Consider the following 27,968-nt stretch of genomic DNA (forward strand, 5'->3'; position numbering starts at 1 on the left):
ATTTCAACAAAACTTATTACTTATATATAACAAGTTATTCAATTCGAATTTTTTTTATTTATGATTTTCAAATTTTTTTGTTTTTAATTTTCATTTTTCATAGATTTATATTATGCTACCAAACCCTAGGAAAATGCTTTCAGGCTCTAAGAAAACTATGAAACTCTAAAAAGTATAGTACCATTTTTTCTCAGTTCTATAAAAAACCAAATAAGGAATGCAAACTATCCATCCTAAGGCCCTAAATTTTCCAAATTTTAAATTTCAATACTTTGGAAATGATAATTGCAAAAAGATTTAATACATCTTGAAAATTTTCCAATTACATTCCCCACTCATATCTGCAAGACTCGATTTAATTCATTTCCAAATCTAATTAAGGTTAAAAACATTTACTCCTCAAATTCCAACAATGAAACCTACTGTAACCAATATTAATTATTCAAACCAAGACACAAAAATGGTCCTCCTGTCTCCAGGCAATACAATTTCTGGCATAACAAAAGGAACCGACTCAGCCTCAAACCTATTAAAAATTCAACCATAATTTTAGGTTGATTATAAATATTAACCTCGCAAACAGACCTTACAAGTCTTCAGATTTGGTGAAATTTCTCATTGACTTCATGCTTGCAAGCACAATAATTTGTACACGATGGATTAATGAGTGCAATGGCACGTGCAGGCAAAATCTTTGAGCCCGTAATAGAACCATATCAATGTTAGCATATTTTCTCAACTTGCGGAGTTTGCATGAAAAGGTACTGCAGAGCCGAAAAATTGTCAAGAGTGAGTTACCCAAGTAGGCTATAATGCAAGTCTAAAGAATAGTCCACCACAAGGGCCACATGCTCTACACAAACATGTGCCTTCAAATTAAATTTCCAGTACCATACCTCAAAAGATTTGCCTGATTTTTCAAATTCCAGCATACTAAGAGCAACTTGACAGCTCTCTGAGACGAGGGGCTCAGGATCCCGGGAAAATTCCTCAAGAAGTACGACGCTATGATCATCTAGAAAAGCAAAAACATAAATAAAAAAAAAAAAAAATGCAATACAATTGAATAAAACTGGAAATAAGAAACGGAAAACAAAGAAAGTGACAACATGGCCGAAAGAAGATGAGTTTCATTTTCTTCCCTCTTTCTTCTATTTTCTTTTGTGGGGGAGGGGAGGGGGGATGCAAAAATCCACCCTGATGATTTTCAGCCAAAATTCAGGGGAGAACTCAGATGATTCCTAAAACTATGACAACACCCATAAATTTGGAACACAAGATAGACAATTCTACAGCAAACAAATTCTTGTCTATATTTTTCTCCTACATAGTCTTTTGCATCAAAAACAGCATGAGCCCACTAAAAACAATAGTGATTACATGCACAGGAAAATAGAGAGAGCGCAAGACACTATTGTCTACAGTGGTAAGAAGTTATTTCTACAGTGCCTAACCACAAGATCCTCTCCGATTAATATTTTGCATTACATCGTTAAAAATAACATCCCAAACTATCCATCATAATGAACATGTCCTACTCAAGAACATCTGCCATGAGTGTTCATCCTTTTTCATATTAACTTTCCGAGGGCACACAACTTAGTACTAAACCCTATTAAGGTCTTTAAAGTGATATAATCAATAAATATATCAGTCATACCTGCAATGGAACCAAGAGCCTCAGCAGCTTCATGTCTAACCATTGGGTGTTCATTTACATCCCTAAGTATTTGGCAAAGTACAGCTGAAGCAGCTTTGTTTTGCAATTGACCCAATACATAAGCAACCTGTGAGTATGCACACAATCTTAACATCCCAAGGTGAAAAAGAAACACAGGTGAGATGAAAATCCAGACTCAGCCTCAGGCCATTTATCTTGTTACATTATGAACTTTGTATCCTAACTACACAAAATTGAAAACAATTTGATGCAGAACAATAGTGTGTGTGTGTGTGTGTGTGAGAGAGAGAGAGAGAGAGAGAGAGAGAGAGGGGAGAGGGGAATAATGTACACTAACAGATAAAGCCTACACTTCAACTTCAATTCCCAAATCAAGTCCTACCCCAGAAAAAACCCCAAATCAAGTCTCTTAAACAATTTATAATAGCAACATCTAAATGCTGAACAGTCTTGGAACTAAGTCCCCAATCTATCACATAGTATTGATATTTAAAGATCTAACAAGGTTGGAACCAAGAAATAAAAATAAGGAAACCTAGAAAAACCATAATACTACTTTCCTAGGAATCTGTTAAACCCTAACTAAATACAACATAAAAATACGAGAATAGAAAAATAAAATACAACAATATCTTAAATACCCAAATATCTTGATTTTAATCTACGACCTCATTTCTCACACTGCATCATTCTCCTTTGGCTGGCAACACTTAACAAGTTTTAACATTCAAAGGATTAGAAACCAAGTAAGCATGCAACCAAATAATAATGCAATTATAGAAAATTGCAAATAGACCAGAGCATGGATTTGGTGGCCCACTTGGCCCAGCTGTAAGAGGATGGGTATTTATAAGCTTCCCTTCCTCACCCTGTGCCCCCTCCCTCTGGATTTCACTTCCCAGTCTATGGGACAGGAAGACTCAATCCCACACTGAATGAAGTGAGTATTCTAGGGCTTCAGGGAAAGAAAGGCTAGTAAATAACCCCTCCCTAGAACCCAAATGACAATGCATGTTCTCTTATTTCGACAAGTAATTTTATTGCTAAAGCACTCAAAGAGCATGTAACTCCAGTACAAAGAAAACTACTTACAGACAGACACAACAAAACAAAACAAACTGTGCACAAAATCTACAAAACGAAATGGAGTTGCAAAGTGGAAAGAGAGACATATCCTTAAAGTCATTTGTACCCATTGTATCAAATGAATGTCCCCAAAGTTTTTTGGAGTGATGCTGTGCTCACAACTTGCTCCCTCATCAATAAAATGCCATCCTCTGTCCTTGGTGGTAAAATTCCATATTCAGTTATCTTCTCTAAGGCTCTTTTGTTCTCCTTTCCTCGTATATCCGGCTGTTTTAACTCCAAGAATGGATAAGTTGGATCCTTGTGCTATCAAATGTAGTTTTCTGAAATATTCCTATACTCAAAAGGGATATCGATGCTATAGTCCTACTTTACATCAATTCTTTGTCTCTGCTGATGCCACCTTTTTTGAGTCTCACCAATTTGTAGGTATACACACGTCAACTCAAGGGGGAAGTGCCTCCTCCAACTTCAACTATTGTGCCTCTAGTTCCCTCATCCGATGATCTTATTTCCCATGATATTGATCCTCCTATAGCTGTTTGAAAAGGTAAACGCACTTGTACCCAACATCCGATCTCTATTTTTTTTTGTTATGATTCCTTGTCACCCTCTTATCACTATTTTGTTAGTACTTTGTCTTCTGTTGCTCTTCCAAAATCTATTTATGAAGCCCTATCCCATTTTGGGTGGAGGACGACAATGGTTGACAAAATGCGTGTACTACATGATAATGATACTTAGGATTTGGCACCTCTTCCTCCTTATAAGTTTGTGGTTAGTTGTCGCTAGGTCTATAATGTGAAAGTAAATCCTGATGGTTCTATGCCTCATTTGAAGGCCCGCCTTGTTGCTCAAGGGTATGGTTTGGATTATTCAAACACATTCTCTCCGGTCGCTAAACTTGTCTCAGTACATTTGTTCATTTCATTAGCAGCCACTTGTCATTGCCCTCTACATCAATTAGATGTGAAGAATGCTTTCCTACATGGTGATTTTCATGAGGAGGTATGTATAGAGCAACCACCTGGGTTTGTTGCTCAAGGAGAGTCAAGCTCAGTATGTCAACTTAAGAAATCATTGTATGGATTAAAACGATCTCCAAGAGCATGGTTTGGCCGTTTTAGTGTTGGAGTACTTGAGTTTGGCCTCCATTGGTGTGCAGTAAATCACTTTGCATTTTATCGTCATACTCCATCTGGAAAAATTTGCTTTTTGTGTATGTGGATGACATTATAATCATTGGTGATGATGATCAAGGCATCCATACAAAGTAAGTTTTAGACCAAGGCCTTAGGACCAATAAATTACTTCTTGGGTATAAGAGTATTGAGATCTCGTACAAGAATTTTCTTGTCACGGAGGAAGTATGTTCTTGATCTGTTAGATGAAACGGGGCTGTTGGGATCCAAACATGTTGATACACCCATGGATCCCAAAGAGTATGTTAGTGCTAGATATGGGTGTTTGTTGCCTAACCCAAGTAGTTACCAAAGACTTGTTGGAAAGTTGAATCATCTCATAGTCACTCAACTAGATATATCCTTCGCAACAAGTGATGTAAGTCAGTTTCTCGATTCCCCGAAAACAAGTCACTGGGACGCAATAATTCACATTTTGAGATATCTCAAAGGTGCACCAGGGAGAGATCTCTTATATCAGGATCGGGGTCACACTCATATTCAGGGTATACAAATGCAAATTGGATCAGGTCAACTTCCGACCAAAGATCTACAACCGAGAATTGTATCTTTGTCAGTGGTAATTTGGTGATTTGAAAAAGTAAGAAACAAACTGTTGTGCCCAGGTCGAGTGCTGAGTGAGAGTCCAAGGTTATGGCGCACATTATATGTGAACTTGTTCGGTTGAAGAACATGTTGAAAGAACTAGGTCCATTCTCAGCTTATGGAGTTGATGTGTGATAATCGAGCTGCTATTCATGTTGCCTCCAACCCGATCTTTCATGAGCAGACAAACCACATTGAAGTTGATTGCCACTTTATTCAAGATAAACTAGTACTGAAACTCATTACAACCACTCATGTGAAGTCCGAGTTTCAGCTTGCTGATTTGTTCACTAAAGCTTTGGGAGGTGCTCATGTGAAATTCATTTGTAACAAGCAAAGAGCATATGCTATATATGCTCCAGCTTGAAAGGGAATGTTAATGGTTATTTAGTCATTTAGCATTATTATTGTGTTAAGAGTTTTGTTAGTAATAATTAGTAAGCATATTAAGGTCATTCCAATTGCACTTGACATATATTATAAATAGAGGGAGATCCTATCATTGAGTTTAGGTCTTTCATTTTACCCAATTATTCAACAATAGCTATAAGAAAATGAACATTTCATCCAAAAATGTAACATAAAGAACGACTTTCAATTTCTCCGACGTTCATTCCTTCAAATGCTCTAAAATTTCCCTCTTTCCAAGCTGACCAGAACACTGCTAGAAAGATTAGCATCCTACACACACACACACACACACAGATATATATATATATATATATATAAACCATTTTTTCCTGAAGTTAGTACCTGTCTAAACCTACATTTTTTTCCCCACACTCTGCTGCCACCTAATCAATCTCCGCAGCAGCATAAACCAGACTCCACAAAGACTTCACCTGAGTGATCAAATGTCTCCTTTTGATCTTTTGACACATACAACCTCTATTTACTCTACAGAGGGCCGCTTTTTCCATATAATCTATTGTAGGAATTCTACCCCAAGCTGCTTGCCAAGTGAACGAAGCCATCTTGAGCCTTAGGGTGCATTCAGAACAGAAAAATTAACCAATTTTCCACAACTAAACAGAGCCTATCTCCTCCTTCTTTCCCTTTCCTTCTAGAATCCAAGAATAACAGAACTTGACCCAAGACTAAAACCCTGAAACCGCCCTGCTCTTTCTGCAACATTTTACTGAGCATCTCCACTATACAAAATTGCAGAAGACAAAAAGGTCCCTTGCCCAATCCCCTACTCAAAAGGAATATATTTTGTTGGAAACACTCACCAAAACTAGGAACTTCACCACAGATAGATCTCGTTATCCGATTCCTCCACTAAGCCCATCCTCTCCAACCCAGTAAAAACCTCCCATTCACATGGTGTCAATGTATAATTTTCAGACCACTTTTTGTATTAAACACATCATTAGACAAGGTCACATCAAGCATTTGCATCCCTTCGACAAAAGTAAATTGATTGCAGCCAACTCTCCCAATCACCTTTTTTCATTCTATTTGGTGGCACCTTAGCCACCAACTTGTAGACACTTCCAATTAGGATAGTTGCCATTCCATGTTATTTTTAGGTATCAATGCTTTAAGGGAAGCATTGACACAAACTCCCTTCAGTGTGAAATTCCTGAACAACACCATCACTTCCACTTCCACATTCCCCACTGTTGTTGAAAGGAAGCAAGGAGAAACCCATTGAGGCAGGAGCATTGTCTCCATTTAGCTCTTTCAAGGCTCTCGCCACTTTCTCCTTAAAAGGAAACTTCTGATCGGTTAGATTCCTCTGATCCCCACCTCCATACTCCATTCCAACCAAGGACATTTTCCTCGGAGAGATTGTTGCACAAATACCCCTCATTCATATTTGCTTCTGAATTCTGTGACCCACCACTAACTTGTACAAATTCATTGAAATTAAATCTCATGAAACATTGGTCACTTAAGGAAAATTTTATCATGTTTTTCCATTCTGTACTTTGACCCACAATGCTCAGGATTTTCCACTGTTAATATCTGCCAAAATCTCGAGATCCCACCTCTTTAGACACTCCTTCAGATTCTCAACTTTGCTGCCACAATAAAATTGGCTGTACCCCCTCCCAGCAGCTTTTCACACCAGTCTTTAATTGGGTTCCCAAAACCTTCCACCTTGAAGGCTTGAAACTCGTATTCTCAAATCTAAATAAAACTCCACCTTCCCACCGCCCTCCAAGCTCCAGAAGAATAGGGTGAAAATCTAACAATGATCTTGGCAATAACCCCGGGAGATTCTTGTCCAAAGATGATGAGATGCTAAAGCGGTCAAGCCAAGAGAAATAGGTCAGTCCATAAAATTATTCAATGCGATGTTCCCTACTCTTAGCAGAAGATCAATCAAAGCCACAGAATCCACAAAATCTGCAAATTCTTCACAGATAACCATCTAGAAACCTCCCCACTGCTTTTCTTCCTAAGGTGCAAAACCATGTTGAAGTCTCCAGCCAAACAACCAGCAATCAAGGCCATCTTGCTTTTACTGAACCTAACTCACCATTTCCCTAAACCCCACTAAAAATCCCCTCTCTTAATTTGTAGATAACATAAATTAATTAAGGAAAAGGGTATAGAAGTACAATCAGAGAGGACAAGAAATCTTTAAAAAATAAACCAAAGGAAAAATAAAAAGGAAGGAAAAAACCATAGTACTATTAACTTAAAAGAACCCTTTTCAATCCCTTCCATCCTAATTTAATGAACACTTTAATTTGGCTAACCTCATTCCTTCATCTTTCTCTTTCTACAATATAACTTAAACTTCCTTTTCCTCCTAGAGCCAACAACTGCACGCCTATCATATCCAAGAGATCTTGAGCTATGATGTCCTTTTCAGTAATTCCCTTATTTGGAGAGACGAGCATATGCAAAATACCATCTCCTTTAATCCCAATCATTGTTCCTTCAAACTGACCAGTCTCATGCTGCTATAATATAACCCTCGCTTTCAAAAGAACCCCTTCCAACATGCAGGAATGACATCCTTAGGAATCCAAGGTACAATAATATCGCTCACAAAATTCATCCAATAAAAAACCATTATTACAGACCAATGATACATAGAGCATGGAATGGGGACAGGGTCAATACAGAAAATGCTCTAAAATGTTAAACATAAGAATATACTTATACACATATATTGGTGAAAAATATGTAATGGAACTTGTATATTTTGGAGAAGATATTGAGGTGTTTCAAAATCTAGAAGAGATTTTCTTTTGTGAAATAGATTAATAATGACAGAAAATGGAATTACTATGCTATGATTCCCCAATTTAACAATAAGGAAAATATGTTCTGTGAAAAATATTGGATTAAAACTTTGGATCATCAAATCTAGCATTCTGGAACGAAACTGCACATTTTGGAACTTATGTGCCAATTCATGGTCCACCTAGGGCGTTAGTATTTTCTGGTAACTATGCAAAGTCACTACCAAAATCACTCCCCTCATTAGATTCCTATCTCCATTTATCTTAGTCACCAAACTTGGACCACTCAAGCCTTCTTCCCAGGGCCACTCCTCGTGTAACCAGGCTTTCCAAGAGAAAGGGCAATCCTTACATCCTTTTAAACTTTGTTGGTATGCATCACTGGATTAAGGCAATGTTGACAAAAAAAATTTCTCAACTCAACACCTAACTGCAATGCTCTTAGACAGCTCTCATTCTTGCCAGACCCAAGTGAAGAGACTCATTTTCCAACATCATTAGAATCTTCCAACTTCCACTATTACTTTCCAGATTAACACCATCCAGAGAATGGCCCTGCTATTGGACCTCAAAATCACTCGATCACCATCCTGATAACCTGCTAAAAAATCCTTACTCTGTTGACATGATACATGCATGATCGGTGCAAGCATTTGCGGATCCTTGCCCTTCCTAATCTGAATAGGCTTTGTTCAAAGAGAAGAGCCTTTTCTAGTTGTTTAGAACACTCCCAACTGACTGACGAAACCATCTGCAAATTAAATCCTTCACCAATCTAAGCTTGGTCCACAACATGGTCTGAAATTTCAACAAAATTTCCACTTTCCACCATCCTCCAAATTGAAATGGCAGTCTACTTCTGTCATGTTCAGTCATTATTTCCCCAAAGTTAATAGAATAGAGAGATTTCACATAAATTTAATTATGGAACAAAATTTCTTTGAAATTGAAATTTGAGATTCAAAACCCAAAGATGAAATTTCTCCCTTGATAAATCTTATATTTTATTGAAAATAAAGATTACTGTATAAGAGTATGAATGATAATTCATTCGTTTATGCGTTGCTCTTTTTCCTGGAGGATTTGGAATATATTATTTGGTTTTCTTGGGGAAAGTTGGGTTTGTCCAGTCAATGGAGGATATGCGGGCTGTTTCATTTTTGGGGTTTGGAAGGAGCAAAGACCAGACTCAATAAGGAAGAAAATTTATGGATGGAATCAAATATGCAGTATTCACAAACAAAAGTACTCGGTTATTGGGGAAAAATAAATACACTTCTAATGTTGAATCAGGATCAACTAGGACAGAAATAAAGCATTGGGTCGAACTCTTCTTGGGTGTCAGGGTAATAGCTATGAAAAGTCATCGAATCCCAGTGAATAGTCATAGCTATGTTTGGTATTAGTTGCTTTGTTTTTCTACTTAAAGTTCTGTTTTTTTCTCTTTTTTTTTGGAGGATTCCTTACTTGTATGTATCATACATTCTTTCGCTATTGACATGCTTTTTTTTTTGTGATAAAAAAAGTATGAATGGTCACTTTCAGAATTTTGAAATTTTGTGCAAAATTGAACTTAGATATTAGCTACAATGGTTTTTTTTAATTGATTTATGAATTTCATTTATATTACTGAAATATGTTTATAATGATTATTGTATTACATTTACTGCACCTGACCACAGGCTCATCATTGGCATATTTTATGCATAATATTTAGTTATAAATCTTGCATTAATATTTCTATTAACACTTCCTAAAGTCCCATAAAAAATTTCCATGCTTTGCTATGAATTCCCATCATTTTATTAAAATTGAAATTGAAATGGAATTCAACATAGAAATTTCAATGCTTTTGAAGCCTCAAAATTTTATTCAAAATCGAAACTTAAACCTTGGTCCACAACACCCTCTCCTTTTAGAAGATTTGCCATTGCTCATGCAGTCCAATCTGCCCTGCAATTTTTAGCATCACACTGGTCACCCCCAGCTTTTGAAGCTCAAACTGAGAGAAACAGAACAATGGCCATTATTTTGAAACTTGCTGGATTGGCCAGCACCTGTTTGAGCAGGCTGGTCTTGGCCTTTTAAGTTATAACCACAATAGGCCTCAGCATTATTGGACTTAGCACTGGCATGCTCTTCTAAATCTTGGAACTGGGCCTGGAGCTTGCTATTTAATTATCTGCTGCTGACCCAAGTGAAGATTTGATCGCACATGTCTCATTAAACTCAAAAGTTGGCCCAAATCAAATACAATTGTCAACGATCCAAACCCACTCCAACCTATTGTACCCCCTACCCCAATCAAACCAAAGCCGTTTTTGAATCATGTCACTCTTACGCAACTGCAATATCCAATTCATTATCATCCTTCTCCACCAACAAACAACTGGCAATCTTCTCTGCTTGCAACACTCTGCCCCACCTTGCACAAGATTTATGAGGTCAGCCTTGACAAGATCACAACCTCCTTCAAAAATCAACCCTAACTCCCTTACCACGGGATACTGCCATTACAATTTACAACCAATCAAATCTATGGCACAAAGCTTATCCACCCATCCACTCTAAACCCACCAGCTATTTATTTTTAGATAGCACACACCAGGTAAAAAAACAGAGAATCTTTTGCATCCCAGCCCAACCCTAACTTCCAAAATTTCCCTTTCATAAACCTCATTGCCATCTAATAACGTAATCTCCCAATTCTAATATTATGAACCAACCAACTGAAAAACTGAAAACAACTAATCAGAAGACCACTTCGCCACGGCCAAAGAAATCCTCATCCAGCAATGGTTTACCTGATTTTGCTCAAGCAGAAATATGGAACCCCCATTCCTACCCTTGTCAGACAAAGGATTTCCCTTCAATCTGAACTGATCACCTGATATCTCTTTCTGTCATAAAATATGATAGTCGTGATAGAGTAGATCAAGGAAAGAGAGAGCTACAAGAGTGGAGAGGGGAGGAAGAGAAGTTTTGTGAGCCATCTCATTTACATGTGTTCTTAAGTACTGATTGAGGATTACACACCTCTCATCAGATCATCTTCAGAATTAACAGTAACAATATCCTAAAGCTTCGACAAAGATAAATACCATGTCAAAAACTCAATGAAAATCCACTCTTCACCGTGTTTGAAGAAATTCACAAGAGAAAGTGAACAGAGCAAACCACCTAAAAGTCCTCTTTCTTTTCTAACACTTGCTAATCCCACAAAACCAGGATGCCATCTGCCGCTCCAGTGGCTTCAAGCCCTATTTAGCCCTGCTGTCTAATGTCCCTTAGAGCTCGGACCTCCTTTGTTTCTTATGGCCATCTTTCAGCTTACAGCACAGCTTTCTTCTGTTATTATTAATCCCCATTACATTCCAAGCTATAATTTTAACTTCGTATTCCAATGGGGTGATCACTAAACAAGCGAAAACTGCTCTCCCCTCCTCACTCTCGGCCTTTAACCTTTTCTCTGTACTTTAAGCTGCCAATCACGTGCCTATTCTCCTGACTTTGATCAGGTCTGAGTCTGTCAATGTCCTGCAAATTCCACCCCTATTGCATGAAAAACCCCATGAAGACCCAAAAAATGAGTACACTCCCCCCCCCCCCCCTCTTGATCTCTTAAAGCTGAGAGTCCCACTTTGTTGATGGGCTTGTCTGTCTGAGGCCTGCTTCTCAGAGCCAGACTTGGATCCACATCCTTAGGGCATCACTTCATTCTCCAGCCCTTTCAAGAAAGATAGGCATGGGCCATCAACCTAATCTTCTGAGAAAGAAATTCTCCTTACTCCCCCAGTCCACTTCAGCCCCCTCCCCCTAATCTCTCTCAATTTGTGATGGCCCAATCCTCCCAAATTTGAATTCAAATCTCATCTCACTATGACCACCTGAGCGATCTGTAGCAAACAGAAATCCTGACCCTCCACATGTCCTCCCCCCAACATGCTCCACTCCCTGTTGATTGAGAGCATATGCTGACAGGAACTCTGTAATTCCACAATATCCTTCTAGTCACCTCTGCAGGAATAAGTAAGTTACCAAGCCTGACCTTCAATCTAGCCTAGTCAATCTAAATTTTGTCCAGCTGCAGGCTGCATCATTCCATTCCACAAAACCACTTTATAAAGCTCCCATCATTTGCAAAACCCCTTTCAAAGTAAATTGGAAACCCCAGAAAATCATATCCAAATTTCATTGGGCTTGAGCCAACATTTCCCTGCCACTAGATGCCACCAGAGGAGCAAAACTTCAGACCCATCAAAACATCATATCCCATTCAGCACCTCGAATCCAAACAAAAAGCAAAAATCCAAAACAATTAGGAACAAAGCACAATTCATGTTGAACAGCTTAACTCCATCTCTTGTGGCCTATTTCTCATCCACATATTGCTGCATATCAACTTCTACTGGGCATTAGAACTTCCCTTGAGAAATGCCCAACTAATGCCTTGCTCAATTCATTGCTTAATTCATCCACGATTGACTTCGACATCTCTATCTTCACCAAAATAATCCTTTCTTTATGCAAGCATTCCAGATTGAGGATTGAATTTTGACCATTTGAATTGAAAGTTCTCAAATCTACTCAGCTTGTCTCCTCCACTGTGACCTCCATGCAAATTTTAGCAAAAAACTTCCAACCCTTCCACATCAACAGTACCAGAATCCAAACCTAAAAGCCTTACTAATTCTTCTGACCAGGAGACCTAGAAAAGATTCCCTCCAGTCCAAATGCACATGAAAAGACAGAGAGATGAAATCATCTTCATACTTTTTTATCGCGACAAAAATATAAATTAAGAAAAATATGTGAGAGGATTACGATGAAAGAGAGGACAAGAGATCCTCAAATCTGGTCTATTCAACATCCTCAGATCTAGTCTTGAATAAACATCTGCCATCCACCGGTCTTGATGCTTTGGGATCTGCATGGGATTCCACTTCCATTGCCTCCTTCAACAAGTCAGACTTCATCTTCGAAATTCATTCCAACAAAACTCAAATATCTTGCTCTCCAACTGGAGGAATGTCCTCAAGAGATAGCTATTTGTAAACTCTTAAACAATGCATTTGACACGTGTGTGTGTACATAGATAAGAAAATTTCTTTCATTAGAAAAGAAACAAAACAGGCTGTGGAGGGCAAGACATCCTCCAATAATCAACAAAGAAAAGTACAAAAGTGTGACTCTCCAATCCCTTTGGGGGTCAGACAACAAAACTCCCCAAAAGAACCCCAAAGTGTGTGCCCAGAAAGAAGTGAGAAAAATGAATCTGTCCCGTAACAAGTATAAAGTAGTTTTAGAATTGAAGATCCTTGCCTTTCTCTTGGTCCACAATCCAAAGAATAGCATAACCACACACTTCTATGCCTCCATCCCTTTTCTCTCTTACTAGAAACCCAAAATCGCACCAACAAGAATTCAGCCACATTTTGCAATGCTTCCCATGTTCACCCTAAAATAGAGAACATGATACACCATAGCTGTTGGGCAGCGAACAATGTAGGAAGATGTATGCATTAGGCACATCATACAAATGTCTGGGTTGATAGCCTTATAGGGTCTCCTTGTAAAAAGTCATTCATATTGATCCTGTTAAGAGTCAAGGAACAAATGACAGCCCCGATATTAAAAGGAACTTTAGCCTTCTGGATGACATAATTCAAAGGAAAAGAACAATGGGTTGAAGGTCTCAACAAATTAAGGGAGATAAATTTAGAAGAAAAACAGCCCAATGAATCCCCTAACCACACCCTTGAATCACTCCTCATTGGAACAGGGCGGCTAGTTCTATTAGAGAGAGAGAGAGAAAAATATGTCTTAGGTGAATAAATGGAAGTTGTAAGGGAATATAACATAGTGCATATAATAATTATGTATTAGAAGTCTAGAATAGGTACTAAGAAGTGGGAAATGATATATTTAAACTTGCTAAAACTACAAAATGGGCAGAGACCTAGGCAATATCAAATGCATAAAAGTGAGGACAATAGCATTTCAGTTAAAGAAGAATAAAAAAAAGAAAGATAGCAAGCCTCCATCAGTGCTACACAAATCCAGTCCTCTCCAAATAAAACAGCAAAACAACTTATTGCAAACACTCTACAAGAAAGAACAATTCAAAAACGATGAGAGACAGGATCTAAACTGTCAAAACATAAAAGACACACATCCGAAGAAAATCCTTCAAAGGGCTCCTACTCTGCAACTGATTGTTGGTATTAACTCTATTAAGAGCACCAACCAAATAAAATCCTTGATCTACAAGGGGACTATAGCGGCATAGCATTCCAAATACTGCAATGAAGTGGAAAGTTAATGTGAACAAGAATCAAATGCTCAAAAAAAAAAAAAGGCTTACGAGAATAAATCCCCAAACAATCTAGTGCCCAAGAAGAAGAAATGACACCATTATGCAGAGAGGAAAGATGACACAAACGGGAAAAGAAATGAAAGCAGTAGAATTGCCCAACCAAATTTCTTCTCAATGCAACTGTGAGAACCATTATCCATAGCAAAGAAGGGATAATGAAAGAATAGATTTGTGAAAATACACCTCCAACGACTCCCAAAGAAGATCGACAACCCACCTATTTAATTGCATGCCAAATTTACGTTTAATAACTATGAGCCAATGGGAGCTCTCTAGAAAATACTTTCCAAAGAAGGATACATAGTCTCATTCTTAATAGTTACCCCTACCAGAATTCTAAAAATAAATAAATAATAAAGGGGAATACTAAAAAGACAAGTCCCCAATAAGTGTGATGCCTAAAGAAAATAAAGCACCCATCAAAACGCTTAGATACCTTCTACACCGCTAGATCCCAAAACCTCATGGACCTAGGATTACCACCCAAAGGAACCTCCAAATAAATTAAAGGCCACCCGAATATAAGCATAATCACCCAAACAAGTATCTTCCCAACAATGAAAAAGAACCATTATCCACAGAAAAATTGTTACAAAAGGTAAACACAGAATCAATCTGTGAAATACACATACAAGGATCCAAAATTTGCATTCCACCTATTTACCTGGATGCCAAATTTACTTTAATAACTACGTCAAATAAGAGCTCTCCTCAAAGGAAACTGCGAAAATCGTTTATCCATTAGAGACCCTAACCCCCTCCTCCTCCTTAGATCTACAAATGGCCTCCCAACTAACAAAATAAACCCTCTTCACCCCCTGGCCACAAGCCCAAAGAAATTTCTCAACATAATCTCAAATTTACCAGCTATCCCTATAAAAATTCTAAAAATAGAAATAACAAAGAGGAATACTAAAAAGAAAAGCCTAAATAAGTGTGATAAGATCCTAATGAAAATAAAGCACCCAAAATGCTTAGATACATTCTCCAACACAAGATCCCAAAACCTCACAAACCTAAGATCAGCACCCATAGGAACCCCTAAATAGGTCAAAAGCCACTTTGACCTACCACACTCTGTTAAAAAAGCTAACTCCTAGGATCCATTCGGGACAAGATTAGCAACTGCAATCCCACTTTTCCTTAAAAATAACTCAGGAACCTGTAAAAATGTTTTAATATAGTAAGCGCATTAAAAAAAAGGACTCTGATAAATTGATCATCTAAGAAAAATATAGCATCATCTATGAATTGAAATTGAGAAACCAGCACCCCCTCCCTCACCACGCCTACCCCTCTAACAAAACTTCTATCAACATTGAACAGCCCTATCTAGCAATCTACTCAAGACATCTATAACAACAACAAAAGAAAAAGGAGAAAGTGGATCCCCATGCCTCACACACCTTGAAGCCCTAAACCATGCCTTAGGTTCTCTATTAACAAGAATTGAAAAGATGCATTAAACAAGCACCCCTAACTCAAGCCTTCCACCACTCACCAAAACCCATTTCCAGGGAAAATCTTATCCAAAAACCTGATCATAAGCCTTTTCCAAATCCCATTTAAAAACAAATCCCTTTCCCCCCCCCCCCCCCGGGGGGAGAAACATCCTTCACAACCTTTAATGAACACTACTATTATCATTCCCCTTCCGTGACATTTGTGTGTGCATCTGAGCATAATGTGTTCTCTATATCAACAGCCAAGCCCTTCTTTTCAACCCTTCGCAGTTCTTTTCAATCCTTCACAGGCAATCAAGCACAAAGGCAGTTGCAAGCAACTCAAGTGCAAACACTCAATGTTACAAAGGTAATAATAACACCAAATTATTTAAATCTATTGTACATTAAAAATATATAATTAAATAAAAACTTTACCCTAAGGTATCCGTTGAATTTGCATGCAATGGGAAGATTAAAGAATATTTCAACAGACCTCGTGTCGCAAAAGAGCACTCTTGGCAGCCAAGGAATCAATAATAGCTGTAATAGCATCGTCACCTCCACAATTTCGAAGAGCAAAAAGAGCTGCATATCTCTCATACATACCTTTATCTTCATTCAAAAGAACTTCCCTTAAAATTGGAGAAAATTAGTCAACAAAATAATCAACAATGTGTAGTTTATCTCTATTTACATTGGTGAAAGGGGGTGTTGGGGGTGGGGTTTAATGTATAAGGACAGTTTGCATCTATTACTTATACGAACACAAACCTTAGTTGTTCCACAGAATAGCAAGAAGCAGGTGCTGCCGGATCAACTGACAAAAAAGGTGATGTTTCGATAATGGATAACCCACCATTACCATCAACATTTTTCATTTCTTCAATTCGCCGAAGAGCCAACTCACATGTTTCTTGAACCTCCAGAGCAGGATCTACAGCCAAACTATTCTTTAGAAGAGGAACATTGCTTTCTAAACCAATTGCTCCAAGAGCTTCAGCTGCCTGTGGACATTCAATAGAAAAATATAAGCACAGTCCATCAAACAAATCCATTAATAAAAGAGGAGAACAAAATAATAGAAATATCAAAAGAAAAGGTAGATAAAATAGTACCTCGTGCCGGACAATGGGATGCAGAGAGAGATCGTTAAGAACAGCTTCCAAAGCAGGGACAGCATCAATATCTTGCATTTGACCCAATGCAAATGCTGCCTCATGTGCCAACAAATTTGAAGAATCCCTCGTCGCTGCAATGCAAATATAGAGTTATATACATCATTAAAGCGTGAGACTGCAGTTTGTCAAATAATTTTAAATGCAGCGGAATGACTAACAGCATAATATTTTTTTTTTTTTTTTAAATGCATGAAATATTAATACGATCCTTGAGTAGCATGGTGCATAGGACAGTGGAGAGGGGATTGGTTAAGGGTCTAGAAGTAGGGAGAGAGGGAATGGTCGTTTCTCATCTTCAGTTTGCTGACGACACCATTTTCTTCCTTCACGATCATAGCCAGCCCTTTAGGAGAATTTTGGGTATTCTTGAAATTTTTGAGAGTTTGTTGGCCCTTAATATTAATATGGGGAAGAGTGGATTAACAGCTTTGAATGTGCCCATGAAGCAAGTGAGGGAAAGGACCACTAAAGTGGGGTGTGGCATTCTAGATTGGCCTATGAACTACTTAGGGGTTCCCTTAGGGGGTAATCCTAGAGCATTGGATTTTGGGAGAATGGTAGTAGAAAGGGTGATTAAGAGATTAAATGGCTGGAAGGGGGCTCTTTTCTCTTTAGGGGGTCGAATAACCTTGATCGAGGCTTGTTTTTCTAGCATTCCGTTATATTTCCTGTCTGTCTTCAGGATTCTGATGGGGATTGCTAGCAAACTTGAGAGACTCATGAGAGACTTTCTGTGCTTTAGTAGGGGAGGATCACAGGGACTGATTAGTTAGCTGGGGTGAGGTTTGTAGGTTACAGAAGAAGGGAGGCTTGGGTCTAGGGAAGTTGGTGTCTAAAAACACAGCCCTTGTAGCTAAATGGCTATGACATTTTCCTCTAGTAGAATCGTCCCTTTGGCATAGAGTAATAAAAAGTAAGTTTGGGTTGTATGAGAATGGGTGGGATAGCAATGTTAGTTTAAGATGTTCTTTGAGTAGTTCATGGAGGTCCATTCTCAAATTTATCCATCTTTCATCCCTCACACTAAATTTGTGGTGGGGAGGGGCTCTCAGATCCGTCTGTGTAAAGACCCTTGGCTGGGTAATGCATGCTTATCCACTTCATTCCCTTGTCTTTTTTGACTGAGCACCAAGCAAATAGTGCTATATTTTTCTTTCTTCGGAATTTGAGTAGCCCATTGGTTTCCTAGAATCTCCTTTTCAGGAGACCTCCTAATGATGGGGAGTTGGTGGAGTTGTCTTCTTTGTTATCTTTGTTTAATGGGAGTAATTTTCCATTGGGAAGGGATTGTCGGTCTTGGACTTTGGATCAATCTGGAGTATTTTCTTGTAAATCTTTTTTGCGAATTCTTGACTCACTCCAATTCTTCTTTCCCATTCTATCATTTTGTCAGGAAGGCTAAGGCTCCTCCAAAAATTAAGGCTTTCACTTGGTTGGCTGTGCTCAATAAAACTAATACTAATAAGTTGCTGCAAATTAGAAGACCTTTGAAGGCGGCTCTCTCTCCCGATGCATCTGTGCTCTATTACAAAAATTCTGATACAGCTTCTCATCTTCTTTTGCACTGTGAATTTTCTTGGAGGATTTGGAATATGCTTTAAGCCATTTCTGAAGAGAGCTGGGTTCGCCCTTCTTTGTTTGGTGAATTGTTAGCTATTTCTTTCACAGGCTTTGGTAGGAGAAAGAATAAGGCAGCCCTACAGAAGTTGGAATACTTGCAATTTTATGGAGGTTATGATTGGAGCTAATGCAAGGATATTCAATGGGGAAAAAATTAAATTGGGTGCTGGTTTGGGATAAAATTCAGTATTTGGCCTCACCATGGAGCGCTGGTTTTTTTCAGAGGAACTAGTTTTCATGAGTTACATAGAGATTGGAGGAACATTTTGGCATGTTGATCTTTCATTTTTTGGTATTTATTAGTTGTTCTTTTTCTGGATTGTTCTAGGACTTTTTTGGGAGATGTTTCAGTCTCCATCCTGTAAATTCTCTTCCTATCAAAAAATATTATTTTTCTATATAAAAATAAATGAATATATTCCGAACAACAGCAATTCCAATAATGCACTTTGCTAATGACTTGTTCAAAGAGGCAACAGACAGTCAAATTTGAAAGGAACCAACTTGGCACAAACCACAGCCTGATTTGCAACTTAAAAAGGCAAATTCATAGAAATATATATTTGAAGATAACTACAGTACCAAAATGCCATACGCATTTTTTTTTTTTTTTTGTGAGTACACTCGAGGTCTCAACCAAAGCAATAAACCAAAATCAACCCCATCCAACCATTCGGCCAAGGTGCACCAAATACTTTTAAGTGTCGTGCAGCACTTTTAGCATGTAAGCTTGGACTAGAAAACCTCACATGAACACAGCAAACATCAAGTATTCAACGAGTAGGAGTAAGGAAGACAAGAAGAATCACAATATGAGAAATAAGGAAGAAGTCACTGATTAAACAACATCCAAATGCTAAAAGTTTTAAAAGTGAGGGAGACAATACATGCTAAATACAAGCACAAGTCTAGTCAGCTATTACAATTAGACTTCCCTAAAGAAGGTTTTACGATATTACCAAACCAACAAAGGAAACGCCAAAAGGTTTAGTTGTATTGCAAGATCCCTCCAACTAAGAAAATGAAAATAACACGAGAAAAACAAACAAATGATATAAGATTACTTTACTTCCAAAGTAACGTGAGAATAACTATCCTACTCCACAGAATATCAAGAGCTATGACTTGATCCTTAAAGATCCTCCCATCACAACATCTCACTCCAACATTTGCAAATATGATACAAGATACAGCACCAAAGAATCTTCCCCTCCTACCACTCTAATGCCATTGTATTATAAATAAAAACCTCCCCCCCCCCCCCCGGGAAGAAGGGCATCACGCCCACTAAACCCCACAGTGACAAACAAATTATTCCAAATGCACCAAGAAATGTGAAATTTTAAAAAGATCTGAGAGCTGAACCGTCCACTATCACTACAAACAAAGAACATGCAAATCCAAGGAAAGTGATGAGGCCTTATGAGGCATTTAAACTCTTTTTATTTTTTGTATATAATAAACTCATGAGAGAGAGAGAGAGAGAGAGAGAGAGAGAGGACAGGTGATGACAGTAACACATTAATGTCTGGATGTTAAGATAGATATTGAAAAATTCATATGAATCTCAAAGCAAGAAGGTGACAAGTAGGATTTAACTTATAGATTCATATAATTTTTTTGACGATTTATAACATAATGAATATATAAATTCAAAGATATTCAAAACAACAAAATAAAATGGCAGAAGAAAAATGAAAGAGAATAAATAAAACTTTTTAGAATTTTAGCGAACAAAAATGAAAGTAATTACTCACAAATTCTTTTTTACTAGTTACTTTCATTTTGGTTCATGAACAAAACAAAATAAAAAAAACTAAAGTTCTACTACAATAATGCAAAAGAGAATTATTTCATCAACAAAAGAGAGATTCATTAAAGAGCTACCCAAATTTTGGAGTTGAAGGGAAATAGAGAAATAATTTAGTTGGTTTTTTTGGAGAGAATTGAGTGTGTCCAGAGTCATTGGAGGATCTTTTGGCTATCTCTTTTTCTGGATTTGGAGGAGTAGAGACGGTTGTGGGCTTTTCGCTGTTTGTGGGGCAATATGATTGGAGTGGAATGCACATATATTCATGGGAAAGAAGATGTCTTCAATGCTTTGGGATATAATCCACTATTAAGCCTCATTGTGGGCATTTGCCACTGGTTGCTTTAGAGGATTGTCCTTTTCAGAACTACAGCATAATTGACCGGCAATGCTGCTTTGATTTTTCATTCCTTTAGTAGTTTTATTTTCCAAGGAGGATTACTCTTCTATGTCAGAAAAATAACAATGAGAATGATGACAATGACAAAGATCTGTAAAACAGCACGGTTATATTGCACAGAGAGAGAGAGATGAGTAACTAGGTAGTTGTAGTGAGGATTTTGAGAAAACAAACCAATATGAGTGTGGTTATGGAAATAATGTGAAAACGCATGGCTCCTTCTTCTTTGCACTTTAATAGGCAGTAAGTATAGATATAAACATAGATACTGATTCAGTCAAACAAAGTAGATATTAAAACAGAAAAAATCAACACACTTTCAGACGTGCCCTAAGCTTTTAAACATTTGTTAAAATATATATATTCAAACAGTTGATCAAGAATATTTAATGCGGTTTGCAAGTTCAATCAACCATCCAATTCTTCAGTGCAGCCGCCATAAATTATCAACCAATACATTCACAAACCAGGGCGCTTTGAGGCCTAGGGATACCATTTTTTTTTTATATTCACACAAAAAAGAAATCCATATGAAAACAAATCCCACATAAACTTACAATTATAGTAATCTAACAATTAGATGTTCAATAATATCAAGTGGATAAATTGAACTGAAAATCAGGAAAATATACAGAACAAAAGTTACATAAAACCAAAAGGGAACAAACCATTGACAAGAGCATTGCGGGGTGCTGGGCCCTTGAGGTTACGAAGAGAGAAGAGGGCTCTGAACCGCTCAGAAATGGGTTGATCAGAATCCAGCAATCGCTCACACAGAAATGTCTCCATTTCAGGTGAAGATTCAAAAGAATTACCACAAGAAACCATTTCAGCTTTTGTACAGGTAAGCCAATTTTTAGGATCTTCCGAGAAACAAATAGGATAGTTCACTTATTTGTGAGTTCTAAACGACAGTGGGGAATCGTCAAGCCACCATTAAAGCATCATACAGGGGGTGGACAGAAAAGAGAAGCATAGCAACCTGCACTGTGTGAAATAAAGAATAAGGCCTCTAGGAAAATATCAATATATGCCATGTAAAAAACTGTTCAAGTACCATTCAAGTACCATATTATCATCCAAAAGATCGGTGTTCATTGGCTTAGTTAATATATTAAGTAATTTTCTTATTTTCTGATTTATTCTTGATATTCAATTTGATTCTCTTTTGAAATCTTATTCTCCTGTTCTAGACCCCCCATTGTATTGTATTTGCAACATCCTTCAAATCAAAAGCCCACTTTTGAGCAACCTTCTCGATAGGGATGTACAAATGTTACCAAAAAACCGAAAACCAGACCAAAAATGAACCATTTCACATTTCAGTTTGGTTTTTCAGTTGCGATTTGCAGTTTCAATTTATAATGTCTTTCAAAATCAGTTTCTGGTTTTGGTTTTGGTTTCGGTTTGAATAATATACCAAACCAAACCAAACCAAACACACACACACACACAAATAACCAAACTATATTTCATTTATTGATATTTAGATATAGAGTAAGAATTTATTTTTTTGTCATTTTTTAATTTAAATAATATATAATTGTTCATACAAGTAAACAATAATATTATTTGCTAAAAAGGCAGAATATTAATATTTTCCTTTAATGGTGAAGAAAACATATTACACGAGGAGCATTGATGCACCCACTTCTCATAAGACATCATGAGACAACTGAAAACGGAAGTCAAACCTACTGTGCTACAGGAGTGCAACTGTGCAACACCAACACCTATTGTGATTTGTGAGTGAACTTTTCCCACATCACTTTCATGATAGATGGGGAAGTATAAAAACCCACCAGGCCACGTCCACACACATCCACCGCTGGGCATGTGTGCAGTCCAAGCCAAAATCCATAAGATGGTTCTGGGCCTAATCTGCATTTCAGCTGCTGGTCTCCGGACTGGTTTATTTTGTACGTCAAATATTTTGGAAGGCCAGTTAAAAAGTTTAAAATTTGATAAACTAACCAAACTGAACCATTAAGTTGCAGTTTTCTCATAGTTGAAGTTTGAACCATCGATTTGCGGTTCATTATCAGTTTGCAAATTTCATAACCGTTAAGATAGCTTTGGTCATTGGTTTTAGTCAAAACTGAACCACTTAGAACCTATTACATCCCGACTATTATTTTAATTTGTTCCTGAAATCTGCCTTGCAAGACCTCAAAACAAACCATGGTCCATAAAACAATAAATCCAATTCCTTTGTTCTTTTGCATTTCTTCGTTGAATTTGGGCACATCACCCAGTATTAAAGAAAAAAAAAAAAGCATCATGACTTCAATAGAAGTAAATATAACAAATAATAACATATCACATTTAAAATAACCATATAATTGGTATTCATGCACACACAAACACACACACACAGACCTAGGTGTTCTCCAGCTATTAAAAGATTAATCTTAATTTCTGATTATTTTGGATTGAAAATTAAACAAATTCATGTCGACTAATCAAATGCCCTATTATAAAAGAACCCAAAATTAAACATTGAAAGAAATAATAGGGTTTCAGATACATAGCTTAATAAATCATAGAAATTAAAAAATAAAATAAAATAAAACATTCTAGGACTGGTCATATAAAATATCAGCACCTTATCTTTGTCCAAAGTTTGCCTCCTACTTGCAATGCATGATTACAACTTTGATTTGCATTTCACAAGTAAACAAAATAAAATTCGTCCCCAGTATCATGTGGCACTTTTGAAAAACCAATATATAAATTGCACTAGAATTAGTCTCTATGATCTGAAAGTTTTAAGACTAAGGATGAACTTAATGAAAGCACATTATTTGTAATAATTAAGAAGAAAAAAAAAAAACTCATATTGTGATATGGCTACTAAATCACTTAATTTTATCGCCTCTTTGCGGTGTGTCAGGTTTGGATTTTTTGGGGGTGCTAGCTTTCTGGACTCGCAAAGAGACTGGAGGAATATGCTGGCTTGATGACTGATGTTTATTTTTCCTTTGTCGTTTTTAGCTTTTTAATTCTGGTTTGCTCCAGAATTTTCTCAGGAGATGTCTCATCTCCTTCTTGAAATTCTTTTCATATGAATGAAATCTTCTTTTGCTATCAAAAAAAAAAACTTAAGGTATCAGACTGAAGGATGTAGAGGTCAAGCATTTGTCCTGCTTCTCTCTAAGTTTAATGGACAAATTGAAGATACCTATTGCTCAGCATTGGCGAGCAGTCTTAAGGGGGCATTAGACAAAATTAAGCATTAAGCTTAAACAATAAATTCGCCTTTAATTTTATGAACCAATTTAGAGCTTGATTGAACCGCTAAACACTGAAAAGTATGCTTTTTCAGTAAACATCTCAGTATATAATTTTTTATTTATTTTAAAAGTAATTAAAAAATTGTAAAATATACAAGAGCACAAATAAAATTACCCAAATTGAATAGAAAAATTGCTTGCATTCTTCAAATGAAAGAAAAAGTCAACATTAAAAAAAGAAAAAAAAAAAAAAAACTGAACAAATAGCAATTCAAATTCAAGAAAAAAATCAGTAAAGTTAAAACAAAATTGAACATAAATTTGGGACTTGAAAGGGTAAAATCCAGAAATATTCAAGAAAAAAAAAAAAAACTAAATGAACTCAAATTGGGGGATTTGCAGCTCCATACATGGGGATGGCAGCCATTAGAAGAGCAGCAGAAGCAACTTCCCTCGCACTGCTCTTTGCTGGATTTATTCATCAACTTCATCAGAGACCCAGCCCTAATTTGATGCACTACCTAGCTAAAACTTTAAATGTTCTAACTCAAAACCCAGCCCCAACATCATTATTATCCATGCTTTGAGCAGAGGCCAAGCATGGAGGATTCTGTTGCAAAATGACAAAGCCCAGGTCAATGAGAGGAGAAAAACCAAGAGAAAATCCATGGAGGAGAAACCAGGCTGGGCTGATGCAGAGGAAGAAAGCTGAGTTGTTTTTGGAGCAGAGACCAAACACAAATCCTTCTAGCAAATCCAGCTTCCAGTCGCCCATGCCTGCCAATGATTTGGGTCCATGGAAGCAAACATAAATCAGGAGCTGATGCTTGCTGGGAGAGGGGAGGCAGACGGACACGATCGAGAATCAAAACGGCATTCATCAATGATTCTGTGGCTGAGCAAACCAGAGGAGTCCAAAGGATATTCTGAGAAGTAAACAAACAACACCAGTCTCTTAATTTGGAATCCATTCAATGAACCAACTCTACATAGAGCCAATTTAGTGCAAACAAACACCCTTAAGTGATATAGGACAAGACATGGGTATTCGGATGGATCATTTCGACACAATTTGCAGGCCTATGTCAAAGAACAGGGTCAATGTTTTATTGGGTCCTAAACCCAAAAGTGCTTAGTTAGTTAGTTGTTAATTATGTGTGGTTAGTTTGCTTGTATTAAGATTATGTATTTTGGGGTCTGGTTTGTAATATTTGTGCATTTTAGGAGTATGTTTGTAAATCAATGTAGTTTTTGGGGTATATGTGTAATTTCATATGTAGAAACTTTCTTATAAATAGTGTGCGAAAGTCATGTAGAAGTTGGTTGCTGAATTTGAATTTGAAGCAAAGATGAGATTTCCACAACCCACCCCCCCCACCCGCCAGAGTATCTCCCCTCTCCTCTCTTCCCCTTCTCTTCAATTTCTTCCAATTTCTCCCCATGGCTGAAGATCCTTGATGCTGCCCCTGCATCACTTTGATGGACTTTATTTAATTTATATTAGACATGTACTTTATTTAACTGCCGTCTGCAGCTAAAATGGGCTTGAAACTTACATATGACCATTTTACGATATCGGATTGAAGGGTGTAAATGGGCATAATAGTTTTCAAAAATAGAATTATTGTATTTTTTCTAACTTGAATATTTCCCAAGGCTCAATTGTTTTAAATAGACAATAAATGCTCTGGACATTAGAATACCTACATTATCTTGATCCCATTAGTAAAGAGTGTCCTATAAAATTGGAGCAAGGCTGAGTTAAGGAAAAGTGCTTGCACTTTTGTGTAATTGAAAGTCAATATATGATAGCAACAACTCCTAGTGTGATCTACTGTACAAAAATATTGACTATTGACAAACACATGAAAATATGAGAATGAGTTTGGACAATTGAAAGTCAAGATGGATAAATGTTAGCCTCTTAAAGGACACCAAACAAATGGAACTCTTCACAGAGCGCTTTTATTTGATGTCATAAAGGCTTGGCTTGAACTTGAGTCCTAGCTGGCTCAAATATACTTGATGTTGACTCAATAGGCTCAACAAGCCCAAACTTTAAAAAATTAAGGTTCAACACAACAAGATTTTGAATATAAATATGTTTACTATATGTCGATTACAAGCACAACAAGATTGTGAATATAAATATATTTACAATATGTAACTTTGTAATCTTCAACAAATTAAGGTTAGGCTCAACAAGCTCAAACTTTTAAAAAAAATTAAGGTTCAACACGACAAGATTGTGAATATAAATATGTTTAAAGTATGCAAATATGTAATCTTCAACAAATTAAGGTTGAACACCATATGAACATGCAATCCTTACACTCAAATACACTGCTATTTGTTGCAGAGCCAAACTTGAGGTTTTCAAGCTTGAATTGAGCTCGAACTCAACAAACACTAGAGCTCAAGTCCGACTCAAGCTCAAAGTCAAGCTCAAATATTTTTCACTGAACAAAGCTTGAACAGCCTAGAACCTGATTCAGCTGTCTTTTTGCAACTCTATAATAAAATGGTAAGAAGCAATTGAGCAGACTAACTGAATGCCTCTTTAATTGTCCTTGGGTGGCTCTAAACACAAACAGAAGCAACCCCAATAGTGCTGGGACGTAACATAATTTTGCACCAAGGCAGAAGATCAGGGGATAATAGGGGTCTTCAAACAGTTTAACCACATTTAGAGGAAAGTTGCCGGCAATGCAGGGGATGTTCATGATGGTCTAACTACAACTTCAGACCTCAGATATAGAGTTAAGCAAATGGATGCTGCCACATTAACTCCAATTTTGCTTAATCCTGCCAATAGTATCTCTATAATCACGCCACTACATCAGTATACAGCATTTTTGGGAAGCCAACATGCATGGAGGCTGTCAACCTAAACTTGGTCGCCAAAAAAAGGATGTACTTAAGAAATAGTTCATTTCTAATTTTCACTACAAGCAAAATCCAAGTCTTATTCAAAGTAATTGAAATTCCCAGTCTTACTTAAAGCAATCAGTTTATCAGATTCGCTTCAAGTATACCATTGCTCCAACAAAAAATTAATTGTCAAAAACAAGACCCCAATCGGGCCAGCTCAAGTGGTAAGGGCGAAGTTGTGACTTTGGAGACCCTAAAGTCACAGGTTTGATTCCCCCTGCATTACCCTGGTGAATTACTAGGGTGCGTCAATGGCGGACGGCTTTCACCCTCCGGGTTTGGTGCCACACCATAGTATCTGGAGTCCCCGGCTTATCAAAAAAAAAAATTTGTCAAAAAGAAGACGAGGGACTGAAACTCTACCTTATTGGTATCTGTAATTAAAGATAATGCTCTAGTTTGTGTTCTTTAAAACATTCCTATTCAACAATCTGAGCCCCACAGAACAATTTCATTCCAAGTTTTCAAGCTTAAGAATTTTTATTTTAAATCATCAAATGCAGGGCCTTTAGGTTCCTTGAGAAGCTTATGACTAATTTTCTTTCTACAGAAAATACCACTACAAAACACATCAAGTACCAGAGACTAGAAGGTGAAGAAAAAACAGAAATACATAAGAAAAACCAACAGAAGCATTTCAACAGAAATCAATAGAAGGACAACAACAATAGGTTAACAAAAGTAGAAGTTGAAGAAACCAGTGATGAACGTCAACAAAAGATTAATAATAGCATATCAATCAGAAAAATATGTATTAAACATCCGTGTCCGAGAAAAACAGAAGTACAACAAATCCGAGATGCAAAAATTCAAGCGGAAGCAGAGACAAAGAGCGTGCATTTGGAATGAAGCCCTACAGAAAAATCAAACCCGAAAAGAGAGAAAATAGAGCCCCAGAGATAGTTCGCACCTGGAACGAACCTAAAGGAGAGAGCTTTGGCCGCGTCCAGAAGGGAGCCACGAGAACGGCTCCGGAGAGAGAGAGAGAGAGAGAGAGAAGAGGGAATAGGAATAAGAATAGAATGCTTGAGAGCACTAGAGCAGGTCGTCCCTTTAGGAAAGTAATGTAATTCGATTCCGATGAAATTCCCCCGTTTGGCTGCGGAATGAATTTCAGATAGAGAAGGAATTAATTAGGGAGGAGTTGAATGAATATATGAATACTAATTGCGTTTAGTTAGCAACACAAGAATGAATACTAACTAATTGAAATAGAAC

At 37.2% G+C, this 27,968-nt stretch overlaps 1 protein-coding gene across 11 annotated transcripts; it reads right to left on the bottom strand.

Moving 5' to 3' along the window:
* Positions 1-338: 338 nt before the first annotated feature.
* LOC131155918 (deoxyhypusine hydroxylase-B) lies at positions 339-27,968 on the bottom strand. 11 transcript variants are annotated; one of them, XM_058109376.1, is made up of 9 exons: positions 27,661-27,925; positions 24,230-24,745; positions 21,255-21,573; positions 16,694-16,827; positions 16,350-16,582; positions 16,072-16,210; positions 1,661-1,787; positions 897-1,015; positions 339-764 (listed from the first exon to the last, which is right to left on the bottom strand). In XM_058109376.1, the coding sequence occupies exons 3-9, from the start codon at positions 21,412-21,414 to the stop codon at positions 723-725; spliced, it is 954 nt and encodes a 317-aa protein (XP_057965359.1). In that variant the 5' UTR covers positions 21,415-21,573; positions 24,230-24,745; positions 27,661-27,925; the 3' UTR covers positions 339-722. The 11 variants fall into 11 exon arrangements, with proteins under 11 accessions (XP_057965359.1, XP_057965355.1, XP_057965358.1 ...); XM_058109372.1 differs by lacking the exon at positions 24,230-24,745 and having other exon boundaries at positions 21,255-21,568; positions 27,661-27,968; XM_058109375.1 differs by lacking the exon at positions 24,230-24,745 and having other exon boundaries at positions 27,661-27,913.

This window comes from Malania oleifera, chromosome 5, assembly GCF_029873635.1.
Source record: "Malania oleifera isolate guangnan ecotype guangnan chromosome 5, ASM2987363v1, whole genome shotgun sequence".
Taxonomy (NCBI): Eukaryota; Viridiplantae; Streptophyta; class Magnoliopsida; order Santalales; family Ximeniaceae; genus Malania; species Malania oleifera.